General features: G+C 39.3%; 1 protein-coding gene across 1 annotated transcript in view; it reads left to right on the top strand.

Annotated features, from left to right (window-relative positions):
• The first annotated feature begins 3,278 nt into the window (after positions 1-3,278).
• Positions 3,279-25,693, top strand: part of NAA15 (N(alpha)-acetyltransferase 15, NatA auxiliary subunit) — an 87,528-nt gene continuing 65,113 nt past the window's right edge. The window contains exon 1 of the mRNA XM_027857544.1: positions 3,279-3,390. Within this exon, the coding sequence (XP_027713345.1) occupies positions 3,337-3,390 (54 nt within the window). The 5' untranslated portion in view covers positions 3,279-3,336. The remainder of the gene's footprint in view (positions 3,391-25,693) is intronic.

Here is a 25,693-nt window from a genome sequence, read left to right as displayed (position 1 = left end):
AGACCTGAGTTCGAATTTAGCTTTACACACTAGCTGTGTGGCCTTGGACAAGTTATTTCTGTTTTCCCACAAAACAAACATCTGTTACACAGCAAGGACTATATAAAAACAAGTTATTATCTATTCCTGATTATTCAGAAGGAGCTTCATTTTCATCAGGGTGGGGAACTCCTGATATGGGGATTCCCTCTACTGACTGACAAGCCCTAGGGAGTTGTTTGAGGTATATAGTGGTAAATCAACTTGCCAAGGGTTATAAGACTACTAAATGCCAGAGGTAGAATTTATACCTAGATTTTTTCTAACTTTCAAGGCCAGCACAATACACCATACACTGTACTGCTTCTAGTCATCTCTGTACAATGGAGATAATGCTCATACTATCTACTTCACAGGGCTGTTAGGAGGAAAGAGTTTAATAAGCTTTTATAAAGTGTTGTCATTATATTTAAGTGTTGTCATTATCTCCAGTTGGGCTACCTAGCATTGAGTACTGGAGCTGTGAGAGCATGTAGCATCTAAGAGACTTGAACTTTACCTCTATCCTTTTCATGATCTAGGTAACACAAATAAGGCTAATTTCTTCCCCTACCCTTAGTTTCTATGAAGTTTGTGATGATGCATTACAAAACAACAACTATTCAGTTCTTAGTGAAGATATTACTAAATGAAATAACATTTAATCTACTTCCAGAATTAAATGAAGAATTTGCAAATGAAATAATTTAATTACTTTTAAAATATTTTTGGGGATGGAGAAAAAACTTAAACAAAACAGGTCTGCAAATATAACAGGTAAAGCTTGTAACTCTGCAGCATCAAACAATGGGGCATGGGATAATAATGTTTCTGTGAATACCTGGATAGAATGCCATTCACTGTAACTGAGGTTAATTTGAATCTCCAGCTTTCAGAAGGTAGTTATCAACATAGCTATTTTATTGTTGAGCTCAGACTATCAAAGCCACTAGACTGTGTGACTAGACTGATGCTATCTGCTTACATAAAATTGTGTGCATTTTAACTATGATAATATCTGGACAAACATAGAGTCCAGAAACCTGCCACTGGGATTGGGGGCTATTTACCTCTTTGTCATAGAAACAAAATCATATTTGCCAAACTATATCAATAGTTCACCTGTGCAGGTATTCAATCTTATTCTGATACTATGTATCACAGATTAACAATTCTTTTTTGCCAAAAGATTGAACTGCTGTGGTAGCTATTTTTCAATGGAAATGAGGGAACCAATGCAAAAAAAAAATACAAAAAAACCCCCCTTCCAATACTTATTAAGCTTGAGGTCTTTAAGTCTGATATTTGATAAACTATGTGACTAAACTAACTGTTAATAGATACAACATTTCCTTGCACTTTAAAATATCAAGCTATATTATTTGATTTCAAGAACTCCTAGGCAATGTTCATTACCTATAATATGACAGCATGATATGGAGCTTCAGACTCTTTCCACAACCCTCCTGCTCTCTGAAGTCATTACTTCAAGTTAACACATTTATTGGACACCACGGTAGGCTTTGAGGATGCAATGGCAAAAATGAAATGACCCTTGATCTCATATTCTACTGACTTTTCCTAATAAAGTTCTTTCTCCAATATTTTACAATAGCTATTCCTACAAAACGCAAGTAGAGCTATTAGCTATAGTTTTTTAAAATAAGTTTTATTGATATCTTTTGTTCTTATATCATAGTAATTTCTCTTCCTCTCCTCTCTTCCACCCTGAATCTAACCTTGTAACAAAGAAACAGTTAAGAAAAAAAAGATACAGCGATAGTATCGTCTATGCAACATTCTGCCCACTTAGAGGTAGGTATGTTTCATTATCTCCACTCTGAGACCATTACTGTTTTTTCAATCACTCAGATCTACTTCCTTTCAGAGATTTCTTTATTTACACTTGTCACTGTCTCTTATTCTTCTGGTTCATGCTTGTTATTGCGGTTGTTTAGCTAAGTGCTCTAGACTCTAGCTAGAGGATAGGGTGATGAACTGGGAGTAAGATAGACCTGAGTTCAAATCTTACCTCAGACACTTTAGTAGTTGTGTGACCCTGAGCAAGTAATTACACCTAGGTGGGCCTCAAATGCCTCGTTCTTCTGAATGAACAAAAGAATTCACTTAACACAAAAAGTTCTGAGAATTAGAGGTGCCAATAACAGCACATATCTTACTGGGTTGATGTGAGGATTAAAATGAGATGACAATCCTCACTTATTTTATTCCACAGCCCCATTTTCTCTGAGGCCATCTTATTCATATTTTCTTACTATGAGATATTTCATTACATTCATGTACTATACTTTATTCAGCCATTCAAATTCCTCCCTCTCTACCCACTTTAATTTTCTTCTTGAACTTCGGGCAACCTCTTAATCCAGAAATCTATGTCTCTAACTTTTTTTTTTTCTTCTAAGTGGTCTTAGTGACTCAGAGTTTTCAAATCTCATCTACAAGTCAGATATGCACCCCAACAAGCAGGCACAGCGGTAAACAAGCCGAAGCTTTGCGGTGCAGCTAGGAGAGTTGGCTTCCCTCCTGTGACACTGCTCTGGGCTGGCCGAGGGTTAAGTTCCCTCTATCCGCGGGGACATTACAGCTTCCTAATGTAACCCACTCCATTATCAGAAGGCCAGCCCCCCAGAGACCTTTAGACTTTCGTTGCAGGAGGCACACCCCGTCCTCACCCCCAGCCAAGGCTGCTCTGATCCACAAGTTTGGGGCAGGCAGGCAGCTCACTGACACTCAAGCTAGCCTGGCAGGAGAAGCGGCGGGAGGGGGAGGGGAGAGAGTTCTGCACTTCGGGGAGGAAGGGCAGGCACGCCCCGCCCCGCTCGGCTCCTGGGCCGCAGCAGCTCAACCAACACCTCTCAAGGGCTCTGGGCGGGACTGGAGGCGAGGACTAGGAAGGATAGGAAGGGGAGGGGACGAGAGGGGAAAGGAGGTCACGGCGCCTGCGCGCTACGAGGTGTGACCCGGGTGGGAAAGCCCTCCGCGTCCGCCATTTTGGCTACCTCTGTCGGTCTGTTCAGTTACCACGTGAACCGCCGACGGGGACCCGCCGGGGGGAGGCGGCGGCGGCGGCGGCGGCGGCGGCAGGAACAGGGAAAGGAAGAGAAAAGCGGCGGAGAGCGAGCCAGGCCAGCAGGCGGGCGGGCGCCACAGCGCGGCGGCGGCAGCGGGCGCTCGGGGCTGAGGAGGCAGCCGGGGGACGGCGGCGGACACACACACACACACCCCCACAGCGCCCCAGACAGACCCGACCGAACCCGGGCGGCGGCGGCGGCGGGAGCCGCGGGAGGAGCCGGGACGATGCCGGCCGTGAGCCTCCCGCCCAAGGAGAACGCGCTCTTCAAGCGGATCCTGGTGAGTGCAGACTCCGCGTCCGGGCTCCGCCGCGATTCCCGCTTGGCCGCCCGGCGGCCGCCGCGCCCCGGCCCGCGCGCGCCCCTCGCGTCCGTGCCTCGCGCCCCTGCGGCCCTGCCCGCGCCCCGCCTAGGCCCAGGCGGGCGGCCCGGACAGGGGGTGCGGGGCCCCTGCGGCGGGCGCCTCATTCATTGAGAGCGAGTTGAATCTTCACTCGCTGCGACCCCACTGGGGCCGCGGCCCCTGTGCCCGCTCGAGGACCGGTTCCCCCGCTCCGGCCCGCCGGAGCGAGCCGCAGCAGGCCCCCTCGGCCCGCCGCGCCCCGGGCTGCGCCCGCTTCCCGCTTCCCAGGCGAGGGGCCGGCATATTGGCGACCCGGCTCTGCCGTCCCCTTTCCCGGGAGGTGGAGACCAGGTGGGGCCTGGCGGGAGGGGGCGGTCCGGGAGGAAAGAAAAAAAAAAGTTTGGAGCTTCTAGTTGTAAGGTTGACTTTTTCTTGTGAATGAGATGTGTGTGTATGCCCAAATACCAAACACAAACTCCGTAGCTGTAGAGCAGAGGAAAAGACTCTAGTAATGAGTATTTGCTCAAACTTTTCAGGCATTTTCTCGTTGCAGTTGTGAACAATTTGCGTTCCTAAATTAGTGTGTCTGGTGGTGTCTGTAGAGTTCTGTTAGGTTTTTAAAGTATGATGTGTAGCTACAATGCCATGACTACATTGTAGCACGTTTTCACCTGGCATGTAGTGTGCATGGAATAGAGATCCTGCCCTTTCGATGCCCATACACTTTATCCATGAAAGGATTTCACAGTAACTAATTGTAAGTTGCTCCGCAGGAAAATATTAACTTAGACTAAGAATCCATTTCTTATGTTTTAAACTCTGGAAAATGTAGTACTCTGGAAATCATCTTCAAAAAATCGCAACTGGTAAAACGAGTCATAGATTTGGTATGATGAAGTCCTATATTTGTGCAAGAGATCAAGGTAGTTTGTGTAGAAAAACAGTGGGAAAACTGCTCTCAGCATCTCATAGTTGTTTTAGTCTTTGGTACTATCGGAGCAAATCAGAATTAGTAGTTTTCATCCTTTTAAAGTGTAATTGGATCTTAAATATCAAATGCAGTCAAAGTTGCAGAGTGGCAACTTTGATTAACGCTGAAATGATTCACACGTCTGAAATACTGTGGTTTTTAAAAACAAGTTGTAGTTAAATGCTATTAAGAAAGAACCTTAGAATCTAGATCCTAGATTGATATTGTGACATAGTGTCTATAAGGATAGGAATAGGGATTAGACTTGTGTTTGCATTGATATAGGGAACTCTCATGTGAGGAAGACTCTTTACCAATTCAGGTCCATGACTTACACAGTCTTATGTGCCTAAAGCACTTAAGTGACTTTCAGTTTGTGTCAGGGCATGACTTTGACCGCAGGGCTTCCTAGCTGTATTTATAAGGTATGCCTGAGGAAGGTATAAATACCTAGGCAGAAAGCTATGAGATGTTTTAATCACTAAATAGTAGGAAGCTATAAAATTATTCTACATTGAGAGTAAAGAAGAGGTGATTAGTGGGATTATGCATTCTAGTGGTCTGGAGTTTCAAAGTTGATCCAAGTTTGTCAATTCATAGGAATTTTAGGAAGTTGAGCAACATTAGTAGATCAGATTTTCAGTCCCGGAAAAAATGGGCATTCCTAATGACTTGTAGTAAAACATTCTTGTCAAATGGATATTTGTTCACAATTGGACTCAAATAGGAAGATAGTTGATGTTTTTAATATCAGATTGAAGTTTCATGATAAAATGTGTATACGGTTTCTGCAATAAATTTTGTTACGGCTGGTCCTGGGCCATTAATAGTGTGCTTTTGTTGGAGATGTGAGCTCGTCTTTTTGTTCTAACTTTGATATGAAGTATAGCTAGAGAGTTGAACCATAAGTTGAATGGATATCTGTATGGCATGTCTTCCCTTTCTGTCACTCTGACATAATTTGTCCAGTGAAAAAAACTGGCTGTATTTACATTTTGACATGAAATTTTAAGCAAATTTGTCTTTGGTTGCAGGAGGATTTTACAGTTTTATTTTTTGTAAATAAAAATCAAATTTTCTAAGCTGTATCTTCATAGAGTTCTGGATAATGTTTATTTTGGGTACAACATGCTGTTCGGAGTTGTTAAAGGACATTTCGAGTTTGAAATATTTTAAATTGGTGCTTCTGTTGACAGATATGGTTAGCATACTTTTTTGTATTGTACATTGTATCATAATTACAGGTATTTTCTTTAGTCAAATCTGGTAGCTTTGGTGTAGAGGCAAGAGCAATGGGTTTGGAAAACTTGGTTTTGAATCACAGCTCTGTTGCTTACTACCTGTCATCTTGAGCAGTTCATTCTCACTTTCTGAGCCTTGGTTTCCTCAATGAAATTAGGGTGTTCGACTAGAAACAAGAAATGATCTCTAAGGGCCTTAGCACTTTTAAGAACCATAGCTTATACATTCTGAACTGAGAAGTCATTTATTTACTACTTAGCTATCAGTGATAAGGATTATTTGCATGTATAAACCTGTTTTTAAAGTAGGCAAAAAGAAGAGTGAAATTATTTGTGGGGCAAAACCTGTAAATGCTTCAGTGAAACTCTTTTAACAGCTCAAAATATATGAATTCTGCAACTGATTACATACAAAAGAAAGGTGTAAAAATATTCTGTTACGGTGAGCTTAAGTAAAAGGTGATAAATTCTAGTAATCTAGAGTTTCCTAGGTGAAAAGAAAACTTAAGTTATTAAAGCTAAGCAAAATACAGACTTAGTTGGATTTTATCCTATTTGGGGAAAAAAATCCATCCGTCAGAGATTTAATACTTTTCATGAAATGGCATTAATATTTTATTTGGGTTAGTTTTAAGAGCAAGGAATAAAGTTTTCTTTTTTGCAAAAAAAGAAAGAGGAAAGCATGGGGAAAGCTTTTTTTTTTTAAATTTAGGTAAAGGGAATATAGTTCTTAGAATATGTACTACAGATAGTGAAAGTAAATCCTTTATGGAATTTCTTTGCCCTTGGAGAGAGAACCAACATAGTTGATTGCATGGTATTAAGTAGTTATAACAGCATAGATTTACAAAGCTCAATAGATGACCAACTTATTTCACGGTAGTCTACAACAAAACTCCAGTTCTCCAGGAATTGTATAGTTTTTGGGCACTGGTTCTAACAGAATCTTGTCTATAATAGAACATTTAGTAGAATTTTATTTATATTCTTAAATATTTTAAAAGATAACAATAATGGGATCAGGATGTCAAATACCATAAATTGTGCTAAACAGCCAATAGGTGCTCTTTAAATGCTTGGTGAATCAATAGCTACTTTAAAATGGCTTGTGGGTAGTCCCCTCCACCTATGTACTCTGCAGTTAGTAAACTTATTAGAAGTTGTTTTGGCCAGAAAAAAAAAATCTGGTGAGGGTCCTATTTGATCTTAATTAGGCTGGTCCTTGGTTGTAAGTAAAGCATAAAGGGGCTGTCCTTGAAAGTTTTCCAGCTTGGTGCAGGGCCCGCCATAGCTTGTGCTTTGCTTATAAAGCCTTCAAGAATTTGGGGTCACCTTCACACCATCATGAGGCATTAGAATAGGACTTGAATGCATACAGGAAGATACTTAGTTGATTTGGATTTTAAAATTTATCAGTTAAAAGTGTCTATCAGCCTAAATGTTAATGTTTGTGTGTTGTCCTACATAAACACAAACACAAGTTTTTTACTTCAAGTCTTTTAAAAAACACTTTGAATAAGAACTGAGCATTCATGTATTCAACAAGAATTTATTAAGTATTTGAAATCTTGTAATATTAAGCTAAATTTACTGTTTATTTTTTTCACTTTAGATTCACAAAAGTTTCAGTTCAATTTGGCAAACATTTTCAGTACTATAATCTATTTTTAGTGGTCTGAAATTTTAAAAAATGTAGTAGAAAGGAACTATAGAACTACAAATTCTTCCAAAATAAGAAATCAAGATATTTTTGTTGAATTTTTCTGGTTCTCTGTAATATTGACTATTTTTAATAGATTATAATGAAATGTATCTGATACTCAACTGATAGTTAACACAATTTAACCTTTGATACAAAGGTGATACACATATGACAGTTCTTTTTCCTACACTTCAGAGGGTCTATAATCTAGGTGGGGATATAGACAAGGGTATACAGTGATGCCCTTATTAAATCCTTTGGGAAAGAGACAGAATGCCATGATTGCCAGGGAACTGACCTGAGAGTTAGGAAGACTGTCTCTTATACATACTGAATTTATGACTCTGGGCTAGCAAATCACTTAACTTCATGTCCCCAGGTAACTGCAAGGGTACAAGTAGAAAAATCCTTTGCAAATAAATCAGGGGCTGGGTGGAAAGGATGTTAGGGGGAAAATTGGGAGGAAGTTCTCAACTCCTCAGTGCTAGGTTGTTGAACAGGATTGAAGAGGAGCCAGGAGTGATGCTGTAATGCTTGCAGCTTTTAGCCACCTGAAATTGAACTTGACTGGGACTTGTCACTCATGCATGTGAGGTGCCCCTGAATCTCTGTGCAAGGAATCATCTTGGAAGAAGTATTAGTTGTCCTAAATTCTCCCCAATCACCAACAGTCCAAGAGGGTACTGAAGCCCACTTTAACCTGGAGGGTAGATAAGGACAAAAGGTAAGATAAGGAGGGTCTAAGATCTGGCAGTAAGGAATCTACATCTGGAGATCCTGTCAGTAACAATAAAATGTCTTGGAAAGCATTCTCTTAATTACATAAGTATTAAGCTACAAAAACAGACAAATACTGTTTTTTAATCACAGGCCTACCTTGTGGCTAACCTGGGTCTTCTCTCCCTTTTCTTCCCTCCCTTTCTCCTTCCATGGTATCAGTTATCCTCTCCCTACAGATCTCCATATCTAGCCCTCATCTTCTGCAGTGACCTGCATGCTGGACTCCAGACTAGATGGAAGTTGTTCAAAACAAAACTCACTTTTGTTTAGTCTGTGTGTATTGAATATGTACCTATTTATATATACATTAAATTATCTTCCCCTATTAGATTGTACATTCCTTGAGAGCAGGGACTGTCTTTTTCTTATTTGTACCTCCAGTGCTAGCACATAGTAAACCCTTAATAAATGATTAAAATTTTTCTATTCTTTGATATAGACATTAAGTGCTCATCTCTAACTAGTTGCATTCTCTGGGAGTGGACTCCATTATGATCATGCCTGCAGGAGACCTCATTCCTAGGAAACTCATCATCCTTCAAGATTTCATTAACTTTAGTACTCATAACCTTATTAGTACCCTCTGCCCCTCTGATTGAAGGTCTGGAGGGTAGGATAAAGAAATCTTCCCACAGCTTCCATTTAAAGAGGACTCCCTGGCTAACCAACTCTTCACTTCCCACAAACTTGGATTGGACTTCACCATGCCCCCATGACAATACCTTTTCTTCCTTTTGTGTGTTGTTAGATTATAACCTTCTTGAGGGCAGGTACTGAATTTCTTTTTTATATTCGTATCCCTAGCACTTAGTACAGTGCTTGGCACAATAGTATCGCTTCATCAACATTTGACTAACAGGAAATAGGAGAAGGAGTTTTGCTTGTGTATTAAAACTGAGAGGATTCAAGAAAGTGGTTGGACTTAAGCTGGACATTCAAGGAAGGTTACCGTGATGTAGGAATGTCGGAGGGAGTTAAAGATAGATAGACTCTGAACTGGCTTGGAAACTCTGAGTCCACAGTCAGGCCCCATTGTAGGCATATCTTCAACTCCTTTGAATTCTTGGATGTCACTTCTTTCCATCATAGGCTCCTGTCTCTAGCTAAAGTACTTCGTACATGACTGTCCCAGGAGAAGCTTCCTTATACTCAGATGGGTATATGATTTCATTTGTCTGAATGCTTCATCTAATGATTCAGCCTCTTCATAGCTGCTTGATCTGTGCAACTCTTTTTCATGTCCTCCTATGAGTTGGCTGTTGGGATCCACCCAACATGCTGGAGGCCCTTCTTGTTTTCTAACATTTCACGGGTCCCAGTGGAGCAGTTGGTCTGTTCACCTGTTATCTCTTGTCCTCATTATATGACTAGCCTGTTCTGATTACATATTTTGCTAATGATGTCTTTTACTTCAGTTCTTCGAAGTTCCTTATTGGTTGTGTATTGTAGCATCTTCACATCTACCAGGTACCCCTTTGTTGCTGTCAATCTGATCATTATTTTCACTTCTTTAGAGACACTTATATTCTATATGTTGTATCCATCTAACACTATGTAGAGTGTTAGTATTAGATTCGAGGAGGTATTTGACTATCAATAAAGGAACATTGAAATTTTATCAGGAAAGTCCAGCCTACTCTTCTGTTTAACCCTAGACCCAACTTAGTGTGCCACAGTTATGTATACTGAAAGGACAAATTTATAGGTTGAACATCTGTCACAGGCTAAGCAATAGATAGTATTTATCCATCTGATTTTTTTTTTTTTACTGGTCATGATTTTGTGGTTCCTTGGTACTTGAGCTGCTTCATTCTGGATGCTTATTCAGTAAACGTTTGTTAAAGCCCCTGCTCTGTACCAGCGACTGTGCTAGGGATACAAAGAAAGGCAAAAGACAGTCCCTGCTCTCAAAAGGGTCGCGGTCTTATGGGAGCAACAGCATGCCAACAATTACAAACATACTGTATACGGGATAAATTGGAAATAATCAACAGAGGGAAGGCACTAGGATTAAGGGGGATTAGAATACATTTCGTAAAGAACATGAGATTTTAGCTGAAACTTGAAGGAAGCCAGGAGGCAGTGATGAGGAAAGAGACAGTTCTGGGCATGTATGGGGAACAGCATTTCTCGGGTCTCTAGAGTCTATAGATAGAGTGTCTTGCAAGGAGGCCAGTGTCACTGGAACCCAACATTTGTGGTGGATCGGGTGTAAGGTGTAAGAAGACTGGAAAGGTAGGAGTGGGGTGGGGTGGGAAAGAAGCTAGGCTATGAAGGGCTTTGAATAACAGAAAATTTTTGTATTTAATCCAGAAGGTAATAGGGAGCTACTTGAATTTGAGTAGGGAAGAGTCATTGTCAGATTTGGGTTTAGCAAGATTGATTTGACTGCTGAATGGAAAATGCCCTGGAATGGGGAAAGACTTGTGGCAACCAACCAGCGGGAATGAGGGGATTAAGAGGCCTGCACCAGAGTAGTGACAGTATCAGAAGAGGAGGGGAGTGTAATGGACTTTATAAAAGTAAAATCAACAGGCTTTTTACAACAAATAGGATATGGGAGTGGGTTAGAGTATGAATTTGAGGATGACATTTAGGTTGGGAACCTGGGTAGCTAGTCATTAATAAGGAAATTTGGCAAAAGGGAGGGCATGGGGGGGATAATGAATTCACTTTTGTACATACTGGGTTTAGGATGGAACAGGACATCCAGTTTGAGATATCCAATAGGCAATTGAAGATTCTTGTCTTGAGGTCAGCAGAGAAAATAGGGCTGGAAAGTAGATTTGAGAATAATCAGCATAAAGATGGTAATTGAATCCCTGGGAGCCAAGGTCACCAACTGAAATGTTATATACAGTTAAGAGGACTCTGGACAGAGACCTGGGGTCACCGATGGTTTGCAGATACGACCTAGATGAAGATCCAGCAAACAAGACTGAGAGAGATTATTCCGATAGGTAAGAGGAGAACAAGGATAGAGTATTGTTATGAAAACCTAGAAAGACGAGACTATCAATGAAATGGTGAACTAGTGTGTCAAAGACTGTGGAGAAGTCAAGAATGATGAGGATTGAGAAAAGGCTCAGGAGATTATTAGTAACTTTGGAGAGAGCAGTTTCTGTTGAGTAATGAGGTAGGAAGCTAGACTGTAAGTTTAAAAACAGTGAGAGGAGAGGAAATGGAGGCACTTAATGTAGAAGGCCTTCTAAAGTCTAGTGACAAAAAGGTATAGGATGATAGATAGTGGGGATGGGTGGATCAAGTGAGGATTTTTTTTGAGGATGGGAGAGACACAGGTATGTTTGTAGATAGTAGGAAACAGCCAGTAGACAGGCTCCAAGTAGATAGGAAATTCTGAATTTTGGCTATAGCATTCCTGGGACTTTTTCTTTTGAGGTTCCTTGTGGGCAATATATGGTATATTCTTTTTATCTTTAACTTGTCCTCTTGTTCTAGATATGGGCAGTTTTTATGCATGATTTTCTGAAATACAGTGTCTGGGCTTTTTAAAAATCATGGTTTTGGGGAAGTCCAGTGATTTACTTAAATTATCTATCTTTGACCTGTTTTCCAGTTTAGTTGTTTTTTATGTTAGGTATTTTATGGTCTAATATTTCTTGCGCTCTCAGTCATTGATTTCTGTTTGATCTGTTTTAGTTTTCAGGTTTATTACTTTCTCTTCTAAGCTACTTCCTCTTCCAGTTCTTAAGAATTTTAATTTCTTCTAGGTATTCATATAACCCTTATGGAAAATCTTTTTTTTCCATTTGAGTCTTTGTAGTCATCATGGAGTTACTCTTTCCTTTTTGGGGATCTCTAGATTTGCAGTAGTTTTTTTTTTTTTTTTTTTCATCCTGGTTGATGTCTTCTTTGGTTTACTCATTTCTACAGCTTTAGTTCCTGAACTGCCCTTTGTGCCAGGGCCAGCCTCTGCACCTTCCTGGGCTTTTGGGTGTAATCTTAAGCCCTTGTAGGTACTGTTTGGACTTTTGAGGTTCAAAGTGCTGTATATTCAAGGCCCTCCTTATATGATGATCTCAGGACAGGTTGCTCACAAAGTTGGAGTCCTGGGGTGACAGTTTCGGATGCACACTGCATTATGAGCTTGCTGTTGCTCTCCAAGGGTCTTGCTATGGATTGATAACCCTCCCTGGGGTTTTATTTGGGAGGCTCTCTGTTCCTGCCTCGCCGAGAGAGAGAGAGAGAGAGCTGGCAGCCATGTCACTGGTCCTTCTCTGGTAGAGCTGGGAGGCTTACTGGGTTTATTTTTCTATTTTGGCCCTGTCTTCTCCATTCCTATTGACCATGAGCTGCACCGGTGTCTGTTTTGTGCATTTCTAGGATGGCAGCAATTACTTAGGGTAATTGCTCACTATATTTCTTATATTATTTCTGTCTGGTAGGAAGTTCAGGTTTTTGCTAGAGTAGGTGTGGAGGAGTTGGAAAGCCTTCATGTGGCCATCTTGGCAGGCAATTCTTCATAAGCTTTTTCAAACAAGTTTATATTATAAACCAGTGTGAACAGTGGCCTCCACTTCTGTCTGCTTGGCAAGTAAGTCAGGTATTTGCTGATAGAAGTTTTTAGGGTCTTTTTTTTTTAGGGTCTTTTAGTTTTTTTGTTCTAGCAGCTGATTTAAATCAGTTAAACTTCTGTGAGAAATTATTGTATTCTGAGTTTGTCGAACTTGCTTTTTTGAATGAAAAAACTTGTCATGATTACTGTATCTCTTGAAAATAAAATCAATCTTAAAAGCTCAGTGTCTTTATGATTTAAAAAGTTATTCTAGCTTATATTAGTTGGATTATAGGTAAATAATAATTTACTTTCCTTTAGACATAATTTTGCTAAGTCAGCTACAATAAGCGTGTTGATATAAAATTGAGTGTGTTGACATAAAATGAAGTGGTAAATAAGATTTAGATCTCACTGTATATTTTACAACTTTTTTAAAAAAAATCAAATGATAATATTTGGACCTTTGGAATGTCCAAAGTATTGACAATCTAATAAAAAGAGAGATCCAATTATATATCATATTAAACAGCCTGAATGTTTCTTTGATACCCATGGAATATATAAGATCTTTTTTTTTATTTTTGCTTTTTGGTGAGGCAGTCGGGGTTAAGTGACTTGCCCAGGGTCACAGAGCTAGTAAATGTCAAGAGTGTCTGAGTCCAGATTGTGGATGAGGTCCTCTTGACTCCAAGGCCAGTGCTCTATCCACTGCACCACCTAGCTGCCACCAAAAATATTTATTAAGTAACTTCTGTGTGTCAGGCACTGTGCTAAGCATTGGGTGTACAAAAAGAAGCCCTCAAGGAGGTCACAATCTAATGGAACAGATAGCAAGCAAACAAATATGTACAGTCAAGCTATGTACAGGATAAATAGGAACTGATTAAGAGAGAGAAGGCACAGAAATTAAGAAGGACTGGGAAAGACTCCTATAGAAGATGAGATTTTAGTTGGGGCTTAAAGGAAGCCAGGGAAGTCTGGGGGTGGAAATGAGGAGATGAGCCAGAGAAAATGCCCAGAGCAAAGGGATAGAGTGTCTTGTTTGAGGAAGAGCAGGGAGGCCAGTGTTACTGGATCAAAGAGTACATCATGGGGGAAAAGGTGTAAAAAGACCAGGATGGGGGAGGGGAGCTGGTTAGGAAGGACTTTGAATACCAACCAGGATTTTGTATTTGATTCTGGAGGTAATAGGGAGCCACTGGAGTTCATTGAATAGGGTGGTGACTTGGTGGGGACAGAGGGTTAGGGGAATCAGTTTGCTGGCTGAATGGATTGGAGTGAGGAGAGACTTGAGGCAGGCAGGCCCTCCAGCAATTGTTGCAGTAATCAAGGTGTGAGGTGATGAGGACCTGCACCAGAGAGGTGGCAGTGTCAGAGGAGAGAAGGGGTTGTGTTTGAGAGCTGTTGCAAAGGTGAAATCAACAGGCCTTGGCAACAGCTTGAATTGGATGGGTAAGAGATAATGAGGAATCCAGGATGACTCCTAGGTTGTGAGTCTGAGGGACTGGGAAGGATGGTGTTGTCCTTTATGATAACAGGGAACGTAGGAGTAAAGGAGGGTGGGGGGAAGATAATGAGTACCGTTTTGTATATGTTGAGTTTAAGATGTGTACTGGACATCCAGTTTGAGATATCTGAAAAGCAATTGGAAATTGTGAGATTGGAGGTCAGCAAAGAGGTGATTTGAGAATCATCAGCATAGAGATTAAATCCATGAGAGCTGATGAGATCACCAAGTGAATTGGTACAGAGGAAGAAGAGAAGAGGGCCCAGTGGATCTAAAAGAAAGTTCTAGGACTTTGAATCAATCCTCTGTGGAAGATCTTTGGAAAATAGGAATAATACAAGATGAGAAGGCAGATACGGAGGGGATGATACACACGGATCAGATCACAGATCTGTTAAAGTATGGAGTCATATTTAGAATTATTAATATCTCAATTGAGTTATAAGTAGTAATGTTTTCAGGCAACAGATTAACTTTTAGATTCTAGAAGTAATTTTTCTTTCCATATTACCCTTGCTAGTTTACCACCTACATCACACCTACTTAATGACACTGAACATAGCATGGCACATTATGAATTTTTTGGCTTGTGTACTACTACCAGCAAGATGTAATAGATAAAGGTACAGGGTTTTGATTCAGGGAAACTTTGCTCCTTCTTAGCTCTGTGACTCTCAGCAAGTCATTTAACTTCTGTTTGGCTTAAGCAACTCCTTAGTAAGTCATAGATTACTTTAATCTATCCTGAGAGTTTCACTTCTTTTTTTTTTTCTTTTTGGGGGGGGGGTGGTGGTGGTGAGGCAATTGGGGTTAAGTGACTTGCCCAGAGTGACACAGCTAGTAAGTGTTGTACATGTCTGGGGCTGGATTTGAACTCAGGTCCTCCTGACTCCAAGACTGGAGTTCTATGCACTGTGCCACCTAGATGCCCCTCAGCACAGATTTTAAAGCTTCAGTGAAGGGTATTTGGAATTTAACATTTATAACTGGAATAATTTAAATTTGTTTAAGTATCCACTATGCTTCAGCCAAACTGGAAAGATCAGTTAGATGGGTGTAAAACTGATTGAATAACCCAATCCGCATGGTTGTCATTAATGCACATTGCCTTGTAGGGAAGTCTCTAGTGGAGTTCCCTAGGAGTCTGTGCTTGCCTTGACTTGAATGGTGACATATATAGATTTTATAATTGACAAATTTGCAGTTAATATGAATGTAAGAGGCATAGCTAACTTGTTGGATGACAGTGGGCCTAATCTAGTAAAGTGAAGTGTGATAGGATAAATGGAAAATTATATTCTTGGATTTAAAAAAAAAATGAACATATGGGATGGGGGAGGTATGGATTGACAGTTGATTCAAGGATTTTAGTGGTTGCAACCGATATACATGTGTCAGCATTTTTATGTGACAGCTCAAAAAACTAACATCCTAGGCTGAATTAAAGTATGCATAGTGTCCAAAAGGAAGGAGTGTTATTTCTGCTGTACTGTTTGTTGTACGTGCATGCCATGGCCTGTACTATGGTATTCAGTTTTTGGTATCTTTTAGGAAAGATACGAATAACTCTATAGAATATTTCCAGAAGAGGAGTGTGAGGATGGTGAAAGGATTGGATAACATGACCATTGGAGGATAAATTGAACTGTTGAAGGGAACTGGGGATATTTAGCCTGGGGGAAAAAAGGTCAAAACAGAGGTTTTGATAGTAATCTTCACATAATTTTGAAGCATTTTTGTGCAGAAGAGAGATTGAATTTTTTTTTTGTTATTCCCCAAAGGACAAAATAGGAACAATGGGTAGTTTTTTACAGAAAACCACATTTATTTTGTGAATTGAATGTATTCCTTGATATAAAACAAAACTTCCTAACAATTAGAATTCTGCAATGAGGAATGGATTGCTTGAGAATAGTGGAGTCTTCCTAATTTGAAGTCTTCAAATTGTTAGGGATATAAAAGGGATTTTTGATCAGCTGTGATTTCATTAGCCTTTTCCTTCGTCTAGATTTTGTGAAAAAGGCACTATAGAACCATAGAGAAAGGGACCTTAAATATCATCTGGAGTAGCCATTTTGTTTTATTTTTAACCTTATGTTTTTTTTCTTTCAAATAATGAGACTCTACTCTTTCTTCCCACACATACCTTCCTCTCTTGAAAAAGAAGAAAAAAATATCTTTGTCCTTTCATTGTCACGCAGAACAGATTCCTACATTGGTCTTGTCAAAAAAAAAAATGTATCTCAGTCTACACCTTAAGGCTAACACTGTCAGCAAGTGTGGAAAATGTGTTTCACCATGAATCTTCTGAAATCTTCGTGGTAATTGAATATATTAGAGCTGTCAGGTCTTTCAAAGACATTCATCTTTATGATATTGTTGTTACTGTATGAATTATTTTCCTGCTTCTGTTGCTTTACTTCATATCAGTTCATATAACTCTTAACAGGTTTCTCTGAAAACATTTCATTTCAGACAACAAAAACAAAACATTTCTCGGTCATTTCTTATAGTACAATAATATTGACATATTCATATGCCATAGTTTCTTCAGCCATTATCTAATTGATGGACATCTTGTTAGTGTCCAGTTCTTTGCTACCACAAAAAGAACTTCTGTAAATATTTTCATACATGTGGATGCTCTTATTTGGAGTATAAACCTAGTGGTGGTATCATTGAGTCAAAAGGTATGCACAAGTTAGGAACTTTTGGGGCATAGTTCCAAATTGCTTTTGAGAATGACTAGACTATAACTTCACCAAATTGCAGCCATAAAAAAGAGCCTCTATATATATTTTTGTACATGTGAAGTACTTATTTCTTTAATCTTTTTTGAATATAGATCTCATAATGGTATTGTGTCGAAGGGTGTATATGCACAGTTTAGTAACTTTGTGGGCATAGTTTCCAATTGCTTTTCATAATGGTTGGACCAGTTCAGCTTCACCTCTAGTGCAGGTGGGTCTTTTTTTAATTATTTTTTTATTTAAAAAATTTTTTTTCAGACCAAAGACAAGGGTTATTAGAACATCCATCATATTGGACAGACTCTTGAGTCTGAACATTAGTAAGCTATTGGCTAGATTTTAAGAATCTGAGCCACTAAGCATCTTAATGGAGACAAGATGGTCCTTATATACAGAAAGACTATGGGAGGGATCTAGGAGTGGCCAAGTAGTCTACGAGGTAATAGAACTCCAGGGACACTTGGCTGAGGAAGAATGGAGCCCAGATAGGATTAAGGGTGGGAAGTGGCCTGGGGTCATAGGGAGGTAGGGCTAACCTAGGTTAAGGGTAACAGAATTGGGAGATTGAGTGTAGCCACAATGAAAGGCCAGTTGATGGAATTTATAACCTCACGTGATCGCCAATTTGGCCATGTGGGAAAGTCGGTTTTTCCTTTTTGGGGTCTAGATCCCATCCTCATCATTCCCCCCTCAAACAAATGGGACCCAAATTCTTTTGGGGCAAGAGGTGAAGGTCTTGGCTTCTGAAACTATTTCCTGCTGGCAAGGGGTGTAGAGTTGTCCCTGCCTGGAGAGGGTCCCAAAGAGGAGGTTGACTAGAACCAAGCACAGACTGCATCCAGGGAACAATGGGGGGGGGTTTGTCTGGTGCCCGCTGTTTGCTTCCAACTGTAGGTGAATGGCCTGTAGTCTGGAGGACACAAATCTGACAGAAAAGACTGCAGGGCCCAGATATAAAGCAGGGACTAGATTTAGGGCCCAAATATGAGAGGATAAAACATCCTTAGCTCGGTCTGGATTCAGATAATTCAGTTTTCCAACCATGCAATATCAAATCCACTTCGTAGCCAGACTCAGGAATAGCCATGTGGGTAACATTCCTTTTCGAAGGAACATAACGGGGAAACTGATCCAGAAGGCTCGCATCTTAGACTGAGGCTAAAATTGTCCTCTCATCTTTTCCCGATGCTGACTTCCGACCAGTATCACATTTTCTGAGTAGTTTATGGCATTTCTCTCAGATGGTGGATTATTGATTATCAATGGATTATTATGATCCATCAGGCAACTCAAAATAAAATTCTATGAGCTTTTACCTCACACAACAAGTTTCATTAATTACAGCTTAGGAAACATTTCCAGGATTTATATCTCAAACTTAAATTTGTCCTGGTGTAAAAAGCCAGTCATTAGAGATTTATTTCTATATACTTGCAAATTCTCAGCAAGCCATAACCCAAACAAGTTTTTTGGCTAGTTTACACTTTAAAACAATAACCAACAGTAGCCAAATTATTGTAGCAGTAACCAAATTGTGAAAAGTTGCTTGACATAACTGATACAGAAAGTTCACCAATTTGAAACTTGAAACAAACCCATTACCAATCAGGTGACTTCAGTTTTGTTAAATTCATTTCCAAATTACTTTACACAGAGAATCAACATCTCATCATTAACAGTTAAAACTACAAATTTAAAAGAGCATGCTTACCCAAGTTCAGAGGCCAATTTCTTTACCTTGAGCAGGTTGTGCTGAACCTGGATGATGCTTCCAGGCAAAGGTTGCCCCAGGACCCAAGGCCATTGCCAGGGGGGCCCACGCTGTAGCTGCTGCCCCTCACTTTTCCTTCCTTTCCCCAGGTGGGGGAGGGCAAAATCAAAGTTGAGGGGGAGAGGGTGAAACTCTCTTCTCCTATGAGAGGGGTTATCAGATAACCCTCTTGACTCAAGGGAAGTGAGTGGGAGAAAGGAGTGACAAGGGTTGTAAGGAGGAGTTTCAAAACTCCTTAATGATCAATCACAAAACCTCCAGAATCTGCCAAGATATTTTTAGCTGTTCTAACTTTTCCCTGTAACCTCTATGAAGGAGGATTCAGGGGTATAGAGGGAAGGGAGTAAGTAAGCCTCAGAGAACCAAAAAGCAACTACAATTTTCCCCAATTCCCTAGTGTCGAGAGAATTGACGGAATTGGGCATACACTTCTGGATAAGGCATCGGTCCTTGTCCTGTGGAAGGTTTACCTGGGTCCATGGCTTTGAACCAGTTGACCGAGAACCTGAGAGCATCAGGCTGAGTTCGAGACAGCCTCATAGCTTTTGCCTGTTTTTCTCAAAAAGCTGTTGTTATATTGGAATTAATTGTTCTTTTAAAATTCACTTGTTAATCCATCTAGTCTTGTCTCCGTCTCCTCCCTCCCCCCCTTTGTGAGCTCATTTATGGTTTGTTTGATTTATTTTTCTTATGTTTAAGCCCTCTCTATGTCTTATTTATCTGAGCATTTTATATTTTTTGTAAATATCCATTTCATTTATATTGTCAATTTTATTGTAATATAACTGGGAAAAGTAGTTTCTTATAATTTCATTTATTCTTCATTTGTTATCACTTTACCTTTTTTCATAGTTTCCCATTTTTTTGGTTTGTTTTATTATTTGCCCCCCACCCCTACCCCACCATAACTCCTGGTTTTATATGTTAATTCAGTGTTATTTTTTTCTTGATTACTTATTTTTAGTTTTCAACATTCACTTCCACAAGATTTTGAGTTTTAAATTTTCTCTCCCACTTCATACAGCATGCAATCTGATATAGGCTTTACTTATACATTCATATTAAACATATTTTCCCATTAATCATGATGTAAAGAACAATTAGATCAGCGTTATTTTTGTTTCCAATTTTATTCATCTGTTCTTTGATATATCAGGAGTTCTGTTTTTGAGTTTAATTGGTATTTATGAATTTGTTTTTTCTAATTTGTTTTAGTGGCATCCCCATTTATTTGATCTCTTATTGATGAAAATGTTTAAAGATAAATATTTTCTTCTAAGTACTGCTTTGGCTGCACCCCCACAATTTGATACATTGTCTTATTGTTGTCATTTTCTTTAATGAAATTATTCATTTATTTTTCTGTGATTTGTTCTTGGATCTACCTTTTTACTTTTAGGATTAAGTTACTTAGCCTCCAGTTAACTAATCTTCAGCAGCCCTTTATGGAATTTAAGTTTCATTGCATTTTGATTCATAAAATGCACGTTTAAAATTTCTGCTTTTCTGCATTTGTGAAGTTTTTATGTTTTAATACATGATCAATTTTTCTAAGTTGCCATGTACAGTTGAGAAATATGCATACTCCTTTTCTATTTTCATTCAGTAATAACCATGTCTGTTGTGTATAACTTTTCTAAAATACTATTCAGATCCTTAACTTGTTTATTTTTTTGATTTGATTTATCTAGGTCTGAAAGGGGTACATTGAAGTTCCCAACTATAGTTTTACCATCTGCTTCTCATTTAACTTTTACTTGAGGTATTTAGATGCTAAGCCAATTGGTGAATATGTTTTATATTGATATTAATTTATGGTCATAGTACTTTTTAGCACAATTTTTCCCCATTTATCTCTTTTAATTAATAATATTTTTGCAGTTACCTTGTCTGAAATCTTGTTACTCTTGCCTTTTTTTTAAAACTTCAGCTGAAGCAAAATAGAATTTGCCCTAGCCCCTTATTTTAACCATGTTAATCTTAATGTTTAAAGTGTTTCTTATAAATAACATTTTGGATTCTGTTTTCTAATCCACTTTGCTATCATTCTGTTTTTTGGGGTGAATGCTTATTTTTTTCACTCAGCATAAATATACACTCTTTCCCTTCCACTCTAACCCTCCCTCTCCCTTAAATTGAGAATGAAAGAACAAAATCCGCATTACAAACATATATGGTAAATCAAAACAAATTCTCACATTGTCCATGTCCCCAAAAATGTCTTATTCTGCCTCTTATCAGAAGCTGGATAGCTTGTTTCAATATTAATCCTTTGGAATCTTGGTTAATCATTACACTAATCAAAGTTAATGTTTCAGAGTTGTTTTTCTTGACTCTTGACCATATTGTTATCATTGCATAAATTATTCTCTTGGCTCTGCCCACTTCACTTTTCATCAGTTTATACAAGTCTTCCTAGGTTTCTCCAAAGGCATCCCCTTTGGATTTCTTACAGAACATTTGTATGTCATAACTTGTTTAATCATTTCACAATTTATGGGCATTCCCCCAGATTTCTATTTTACCACCTCCAAAAAAGCTATAAATATTTTTGTAAATCCTTAAAAGTTTGTTTTATTTAGGAGTAATCCCTCCCTTAATCTCCCCTCCCCCCCTTTTCCTTTTTACCTCCTCTCCTTTCACTCCTGTTTCCATGCTGGGTTGGGTGAAATGTATTTCTGTACCCAACTGTGTGTGTGTGTGTTTATTTTCCTCCTTTGACCAGTTCAGATGAAAGTGAAGTTCCAGTGTCAATAAGTTTTCCCCCTCCCCCATCCCCTCCTCCTTATTTGTGTGCATGTCTTTGGGTGTGCTCAGATTATGTAACATAATTTTCCTTAACCTCCTCTGTAGCTCAACCCTCCCCTACAAATGTCTTCTTTTTCTCTTTCCATTCTTAAGGTCATCAAGACATAACAGAACTATTCCCAGGCCTTGTCTAATTAGACTCTCTTTGTGACCCCTAATGATGATAGAGTTCAGAGGGGACATAAATATTATTTTTCTGTATTAAAATGTAAGCAGTTTATCTTTGTTTAGTCTTTTATCATTGTTCATTGATGTTTATCTTTTTGTGTTTCTTTTAATGTCTTTGTTTAAACTTCAGAATTTCTACACAGCTTTGATCTTTTCATTAGGAATGTTTGGAAGTCATCTATTTCATGAAAGATCAATTTTCCCCCTTGTAGGATTATGTTCCCTTTTGCTGGTTAAGTTATTCTTGGTTATAAGGTTGTATCCTTTGCCTTTTGGAATATTTTATTCCAACCTTTCTGGTCCTTTAGAGTAATAGCTGCTGGATTATGTGTGATCCTGATTGTGGGAAAGTATTAAAGTTAGGCTTCCACAACAGAACAAGGGAATTCTGAGAAGGACTTCCAAGATCTTGTGGATAGTCCCTCAACCAATCAGAAAGTGCTCCAAACATTCTACAAACAACTAGTTCCTTAAGAAAGAGCCCTTGAGGCCAAACCGATTGAAACCTGTGGAGGTCAAGCACTGGGCAAAGGGTTTTCTCCACTACACTTGCTTAATAAGTTTATTGAATATTAACTGACACACCCCAAGGGTGGAGATAGCTGCCATTTTTAAACATGAAATGCATGAATTAGCATGACAAGGAGGAACATGGAGAAACATGGGGTGGGCGGTTCAGGAAGAGTGTAACTCCAATGAGCTGGTCCAATCCTGGGCTCAGCTGGGAGGAGTATGGATTTTACTAAGCATTTAAAAGTTGATTCTACCTCTATATCAGTGCTCTTGTGCTGCTAGGGTGTGGTGTGTCCACTTCTCCTGAGAAGCATAATAAAGGCTTTCTTTCTCTCACTCCTGTAGTAGATTTTTGTTTCAGATTTTTCTAACACTGACTGTGGCTCCTTGGTTCCTAAATTCTTTCTGACTGCTTACGTTGTTTTTCTTTGACCTGGAATTTCTGAATTTCGGTTATAATGTACCTGAACCTTTTCATTTTTGAGTTTCTTTTTTTTTTAATTTATTAATTTATTTTGATTTATCAACAATCACTCCCATAAGCTTTTGAGTTTTAAATTTTTCTCCCCCTCCCACCCTCCCTCCCCAAGACGGCTCACAATCTGATATAGGCTATACATATACATTCCTATTAAACATTTTCATATTAGTGATGTTGTAAGGAAGAATTAGAACCAATAGGAGGAACCATCACAAAGAGGAAACAAAACAAAACAGAAGAAAAAAAATAGCAAATAGTATGCTTCAATCTGCATTCAAACTTCATAGTTATTTCTTTGGATGTGGTTAGCTTTTTCCATCATGAGACCTTTGGAGATGTCTTAGGTCCTTGCATTGCTGAGAAGGGCTAAGTATCAAAGTTAGTCATCGAACAATGTGGCTGTTACTGTGTACAGCGTTCTCCTGGTTCACCTCACTTCACTCAGCATCAATCCATGCAAGTTTTTCCAGGTTTTTCTGAAGTCAGCCTGCTCATCATTTCTTATAGCACAGTAGTATTCCATTATATTCATATACCACAACTTGTTCAGCCATTCCCCAATTGATGAGCATTCCCTCAATTTCCAATTTTTTGCTACCACAAAAAGAGCTGTTATGAATATTTTTGTACATTTGGGTTGGGAGTTTCTTTCAGGAGGTGACTGGTGGTTTCGTTCTATTTTCAATTTGTTCTTTGGTTCTAAGACCATGAGCAGTTTTCTTTTAAGATGTCTTGAAATAGAAAATCTAGGTTCTTTTTATTATTATTATTATTATTATTTTGGTAATTGTGTTCAGGTTGTCCAATGATTTTTACATTTCTATTTTCCTTGATATGTTTTCTACATAAATTTTTTTTTGTTTTTTTTTGTTTTTTTTCTATTAAATACTTCATAGTTTCTTCTATTTTTTTTTTTTCAGCCTTTTGACTTTGTTGCACTATTTCTTGTTGTCTCATGGAGTCATTGGCTTCTCTCTGGTCCATTCAGATTTACAGGAAGTTTATTGATTGGGCATGGTTTTGAACCTCTTATGCCAAGCTGTTAATTCTCTTTCCAATTCTTCTGTAGTTCTCATTTCCTTTCCAACTTCTCTCTCTTGTACTCTCATTTTATTTATTAAAAAAAAGAAAACATTTTTAATGCTCAAAAAACACAAAATTAAACTCTTTATTTCATCTCTTCTAGGAAATAATATTTGACTTTGTGCCATGTTTTTCTTTGAGGCTTGGCTTATAGATGTTTTAGAATCATTCTTTTCTTCTGGGTTCATTATGTCTTGAATATATCCCTGTCACCACAATGGCTTTTTGTGGTGGGATTCTCTTTTTTTTTCTTTCTCTCTCTCTCTCTTTTTTTTTTTTTTTGACTCATTCTTCAGTGTACTTCATGATTTCAGACTTCATGTTAGGCCTGGGCTCAATGCATTTCTTGAGGGAATGTCTCAAATGGTCCTTTTACAGCTTTCTTGAAATATTGTGTTGTGTTGCAGAATCTCAGGAGCAACTCAGCTGGGGACCTGCTAGCTTTCAGTGCTCTCAAGTGGTTTAATCCAGGGCAGAGTTTTGCTTCCTCCCAGTCAGAGCTCTGTAAGCTCCTGGCCTGGATTTGAGTCTGATCAATAGTAGATTGTTGGTGAACTCAACCACTTTCAGCCAGGTTGGAAGTTCTGATGTTTCAGAGTGAAAGAACTACAAACTTCTCTTTAGTCTCGGAATCTTGCCTTTGTTATTCATTCTCAGGCTTCAGAACAGACTGGAAGGTGCAACTGAGATCCTGGGATCTGAGCTACATTGCTGCTGCTTGCTTCTGAACTTACTCTACACTGCCTAAGGCCTTCCACTGCTCTCTACTCTAGAACCTGCCCTGGTTCTGCAGTTCCCCTTCTCATTCAACCCTGGATTTGTGGGTGATAAAACTGACAGTTAGCACCTGTGGTGCCTTGCTTTGGGTCTTGTGGTACTACTGTTGTTATAAGTCTAGGCTCTCTTTTTCGCCTTGAAGGCTTGAGTGTTTCATGTCAGCATACTCCTGCCCCGTCTCATCCCTAGTATTTGCAGTTGTTTCTTTCTATTTCCTGATGTTGATCTGGGCTTGAAAATTGACTCACTGTGACATTTTTTGCTTCCCTTCCTCCCCCTCCCCCCTCCCCTTCTTCTTTAAAAATTTCCCCATTAGGATTTGGTCTGGTACATATTCTAGGTCTGTTTTGGCAGAGTCCTCCTTGTATTGCTTCCTGCTACTCTGCCACCTTTCCTCCTCCCTATGATCTCTTTTTATTGTGGATATTAGGCCTTTATAAGAGATATTTGTTGTGAAGATTTTTTCCCCTCAGTTAATACCAGAAAGATCCGGAATTTAAGAAAACCTTCAACGACTATGCTGCTTTACTTGACACACTGCACTTTTTTAAATCCAAAAGGTCAGTTAGTCAGTAAATATTTATTAAGCACTTACTATGTGCCAGGCACTGGGATTTGAGAATACAAAATGAGGCAAAAGATAGTCCCTGCCCTCAAGGAGCTCTCAGTCTAATGGAAGACACAGCAGGCAAATATGTACAAACAAGCTATGTACAGGATAAATAGGAACTGATTAAGGGAGAGAAGGCACAGAAATTAAGAAGGACTGGGAAAGACTCCTGTAGAAGATGAGATTTTAGTTGGGGCTTAAAGGAAGCCAGGGAAGTCTGGGGGTGGAAATGAGGAGATGAGCCAGAGAAAATGCCCAGAGCAAAGGGATAGAGTATCTTGTTTGAGGAAGAGCAGGGAGGCCAGTGTTACTGGATCAAAGAGTACATCATGGGGGAAAAGGTGTAAAAAGACCAGGATGGGGGAGGGGAGCTGGTTAGGAAGGACTTTGAATACCAACCAGGATTTTGTATTTGATTCTGGAGGTAATAGGGAGCCACTGGAGTTCATTGAATAGGGTGGTGACTTCGTGGGGACAGAGGGTTAGGGGAATCAGTTTGCTGGCTGAATGGATTGGAGTGAGGAGAGACTTGAGGCAGGCAGGCCCTCCAGCAATTGTTG

Source organism: Vombatus ursinus, unplaced genomic scaffold (assembly GCF_900497805.2).
Source record: "Vombatus ursinus unplaced genomic scaffold, bare-nosed wombat genome assembly UNPS02012179.1, whole genome shotgun sequence".
NCBI lineage: Eukaryota > Metazoa > Chordata > Mammalia > Diprotodontia > Vombatidae > Vombatus > Vombatus ursinus.
The sequence above is the reverse complement of the archived record's forward strand: the minus strand, read 5'-3'. Positions and strand labels throughout refer to the sequence as shown.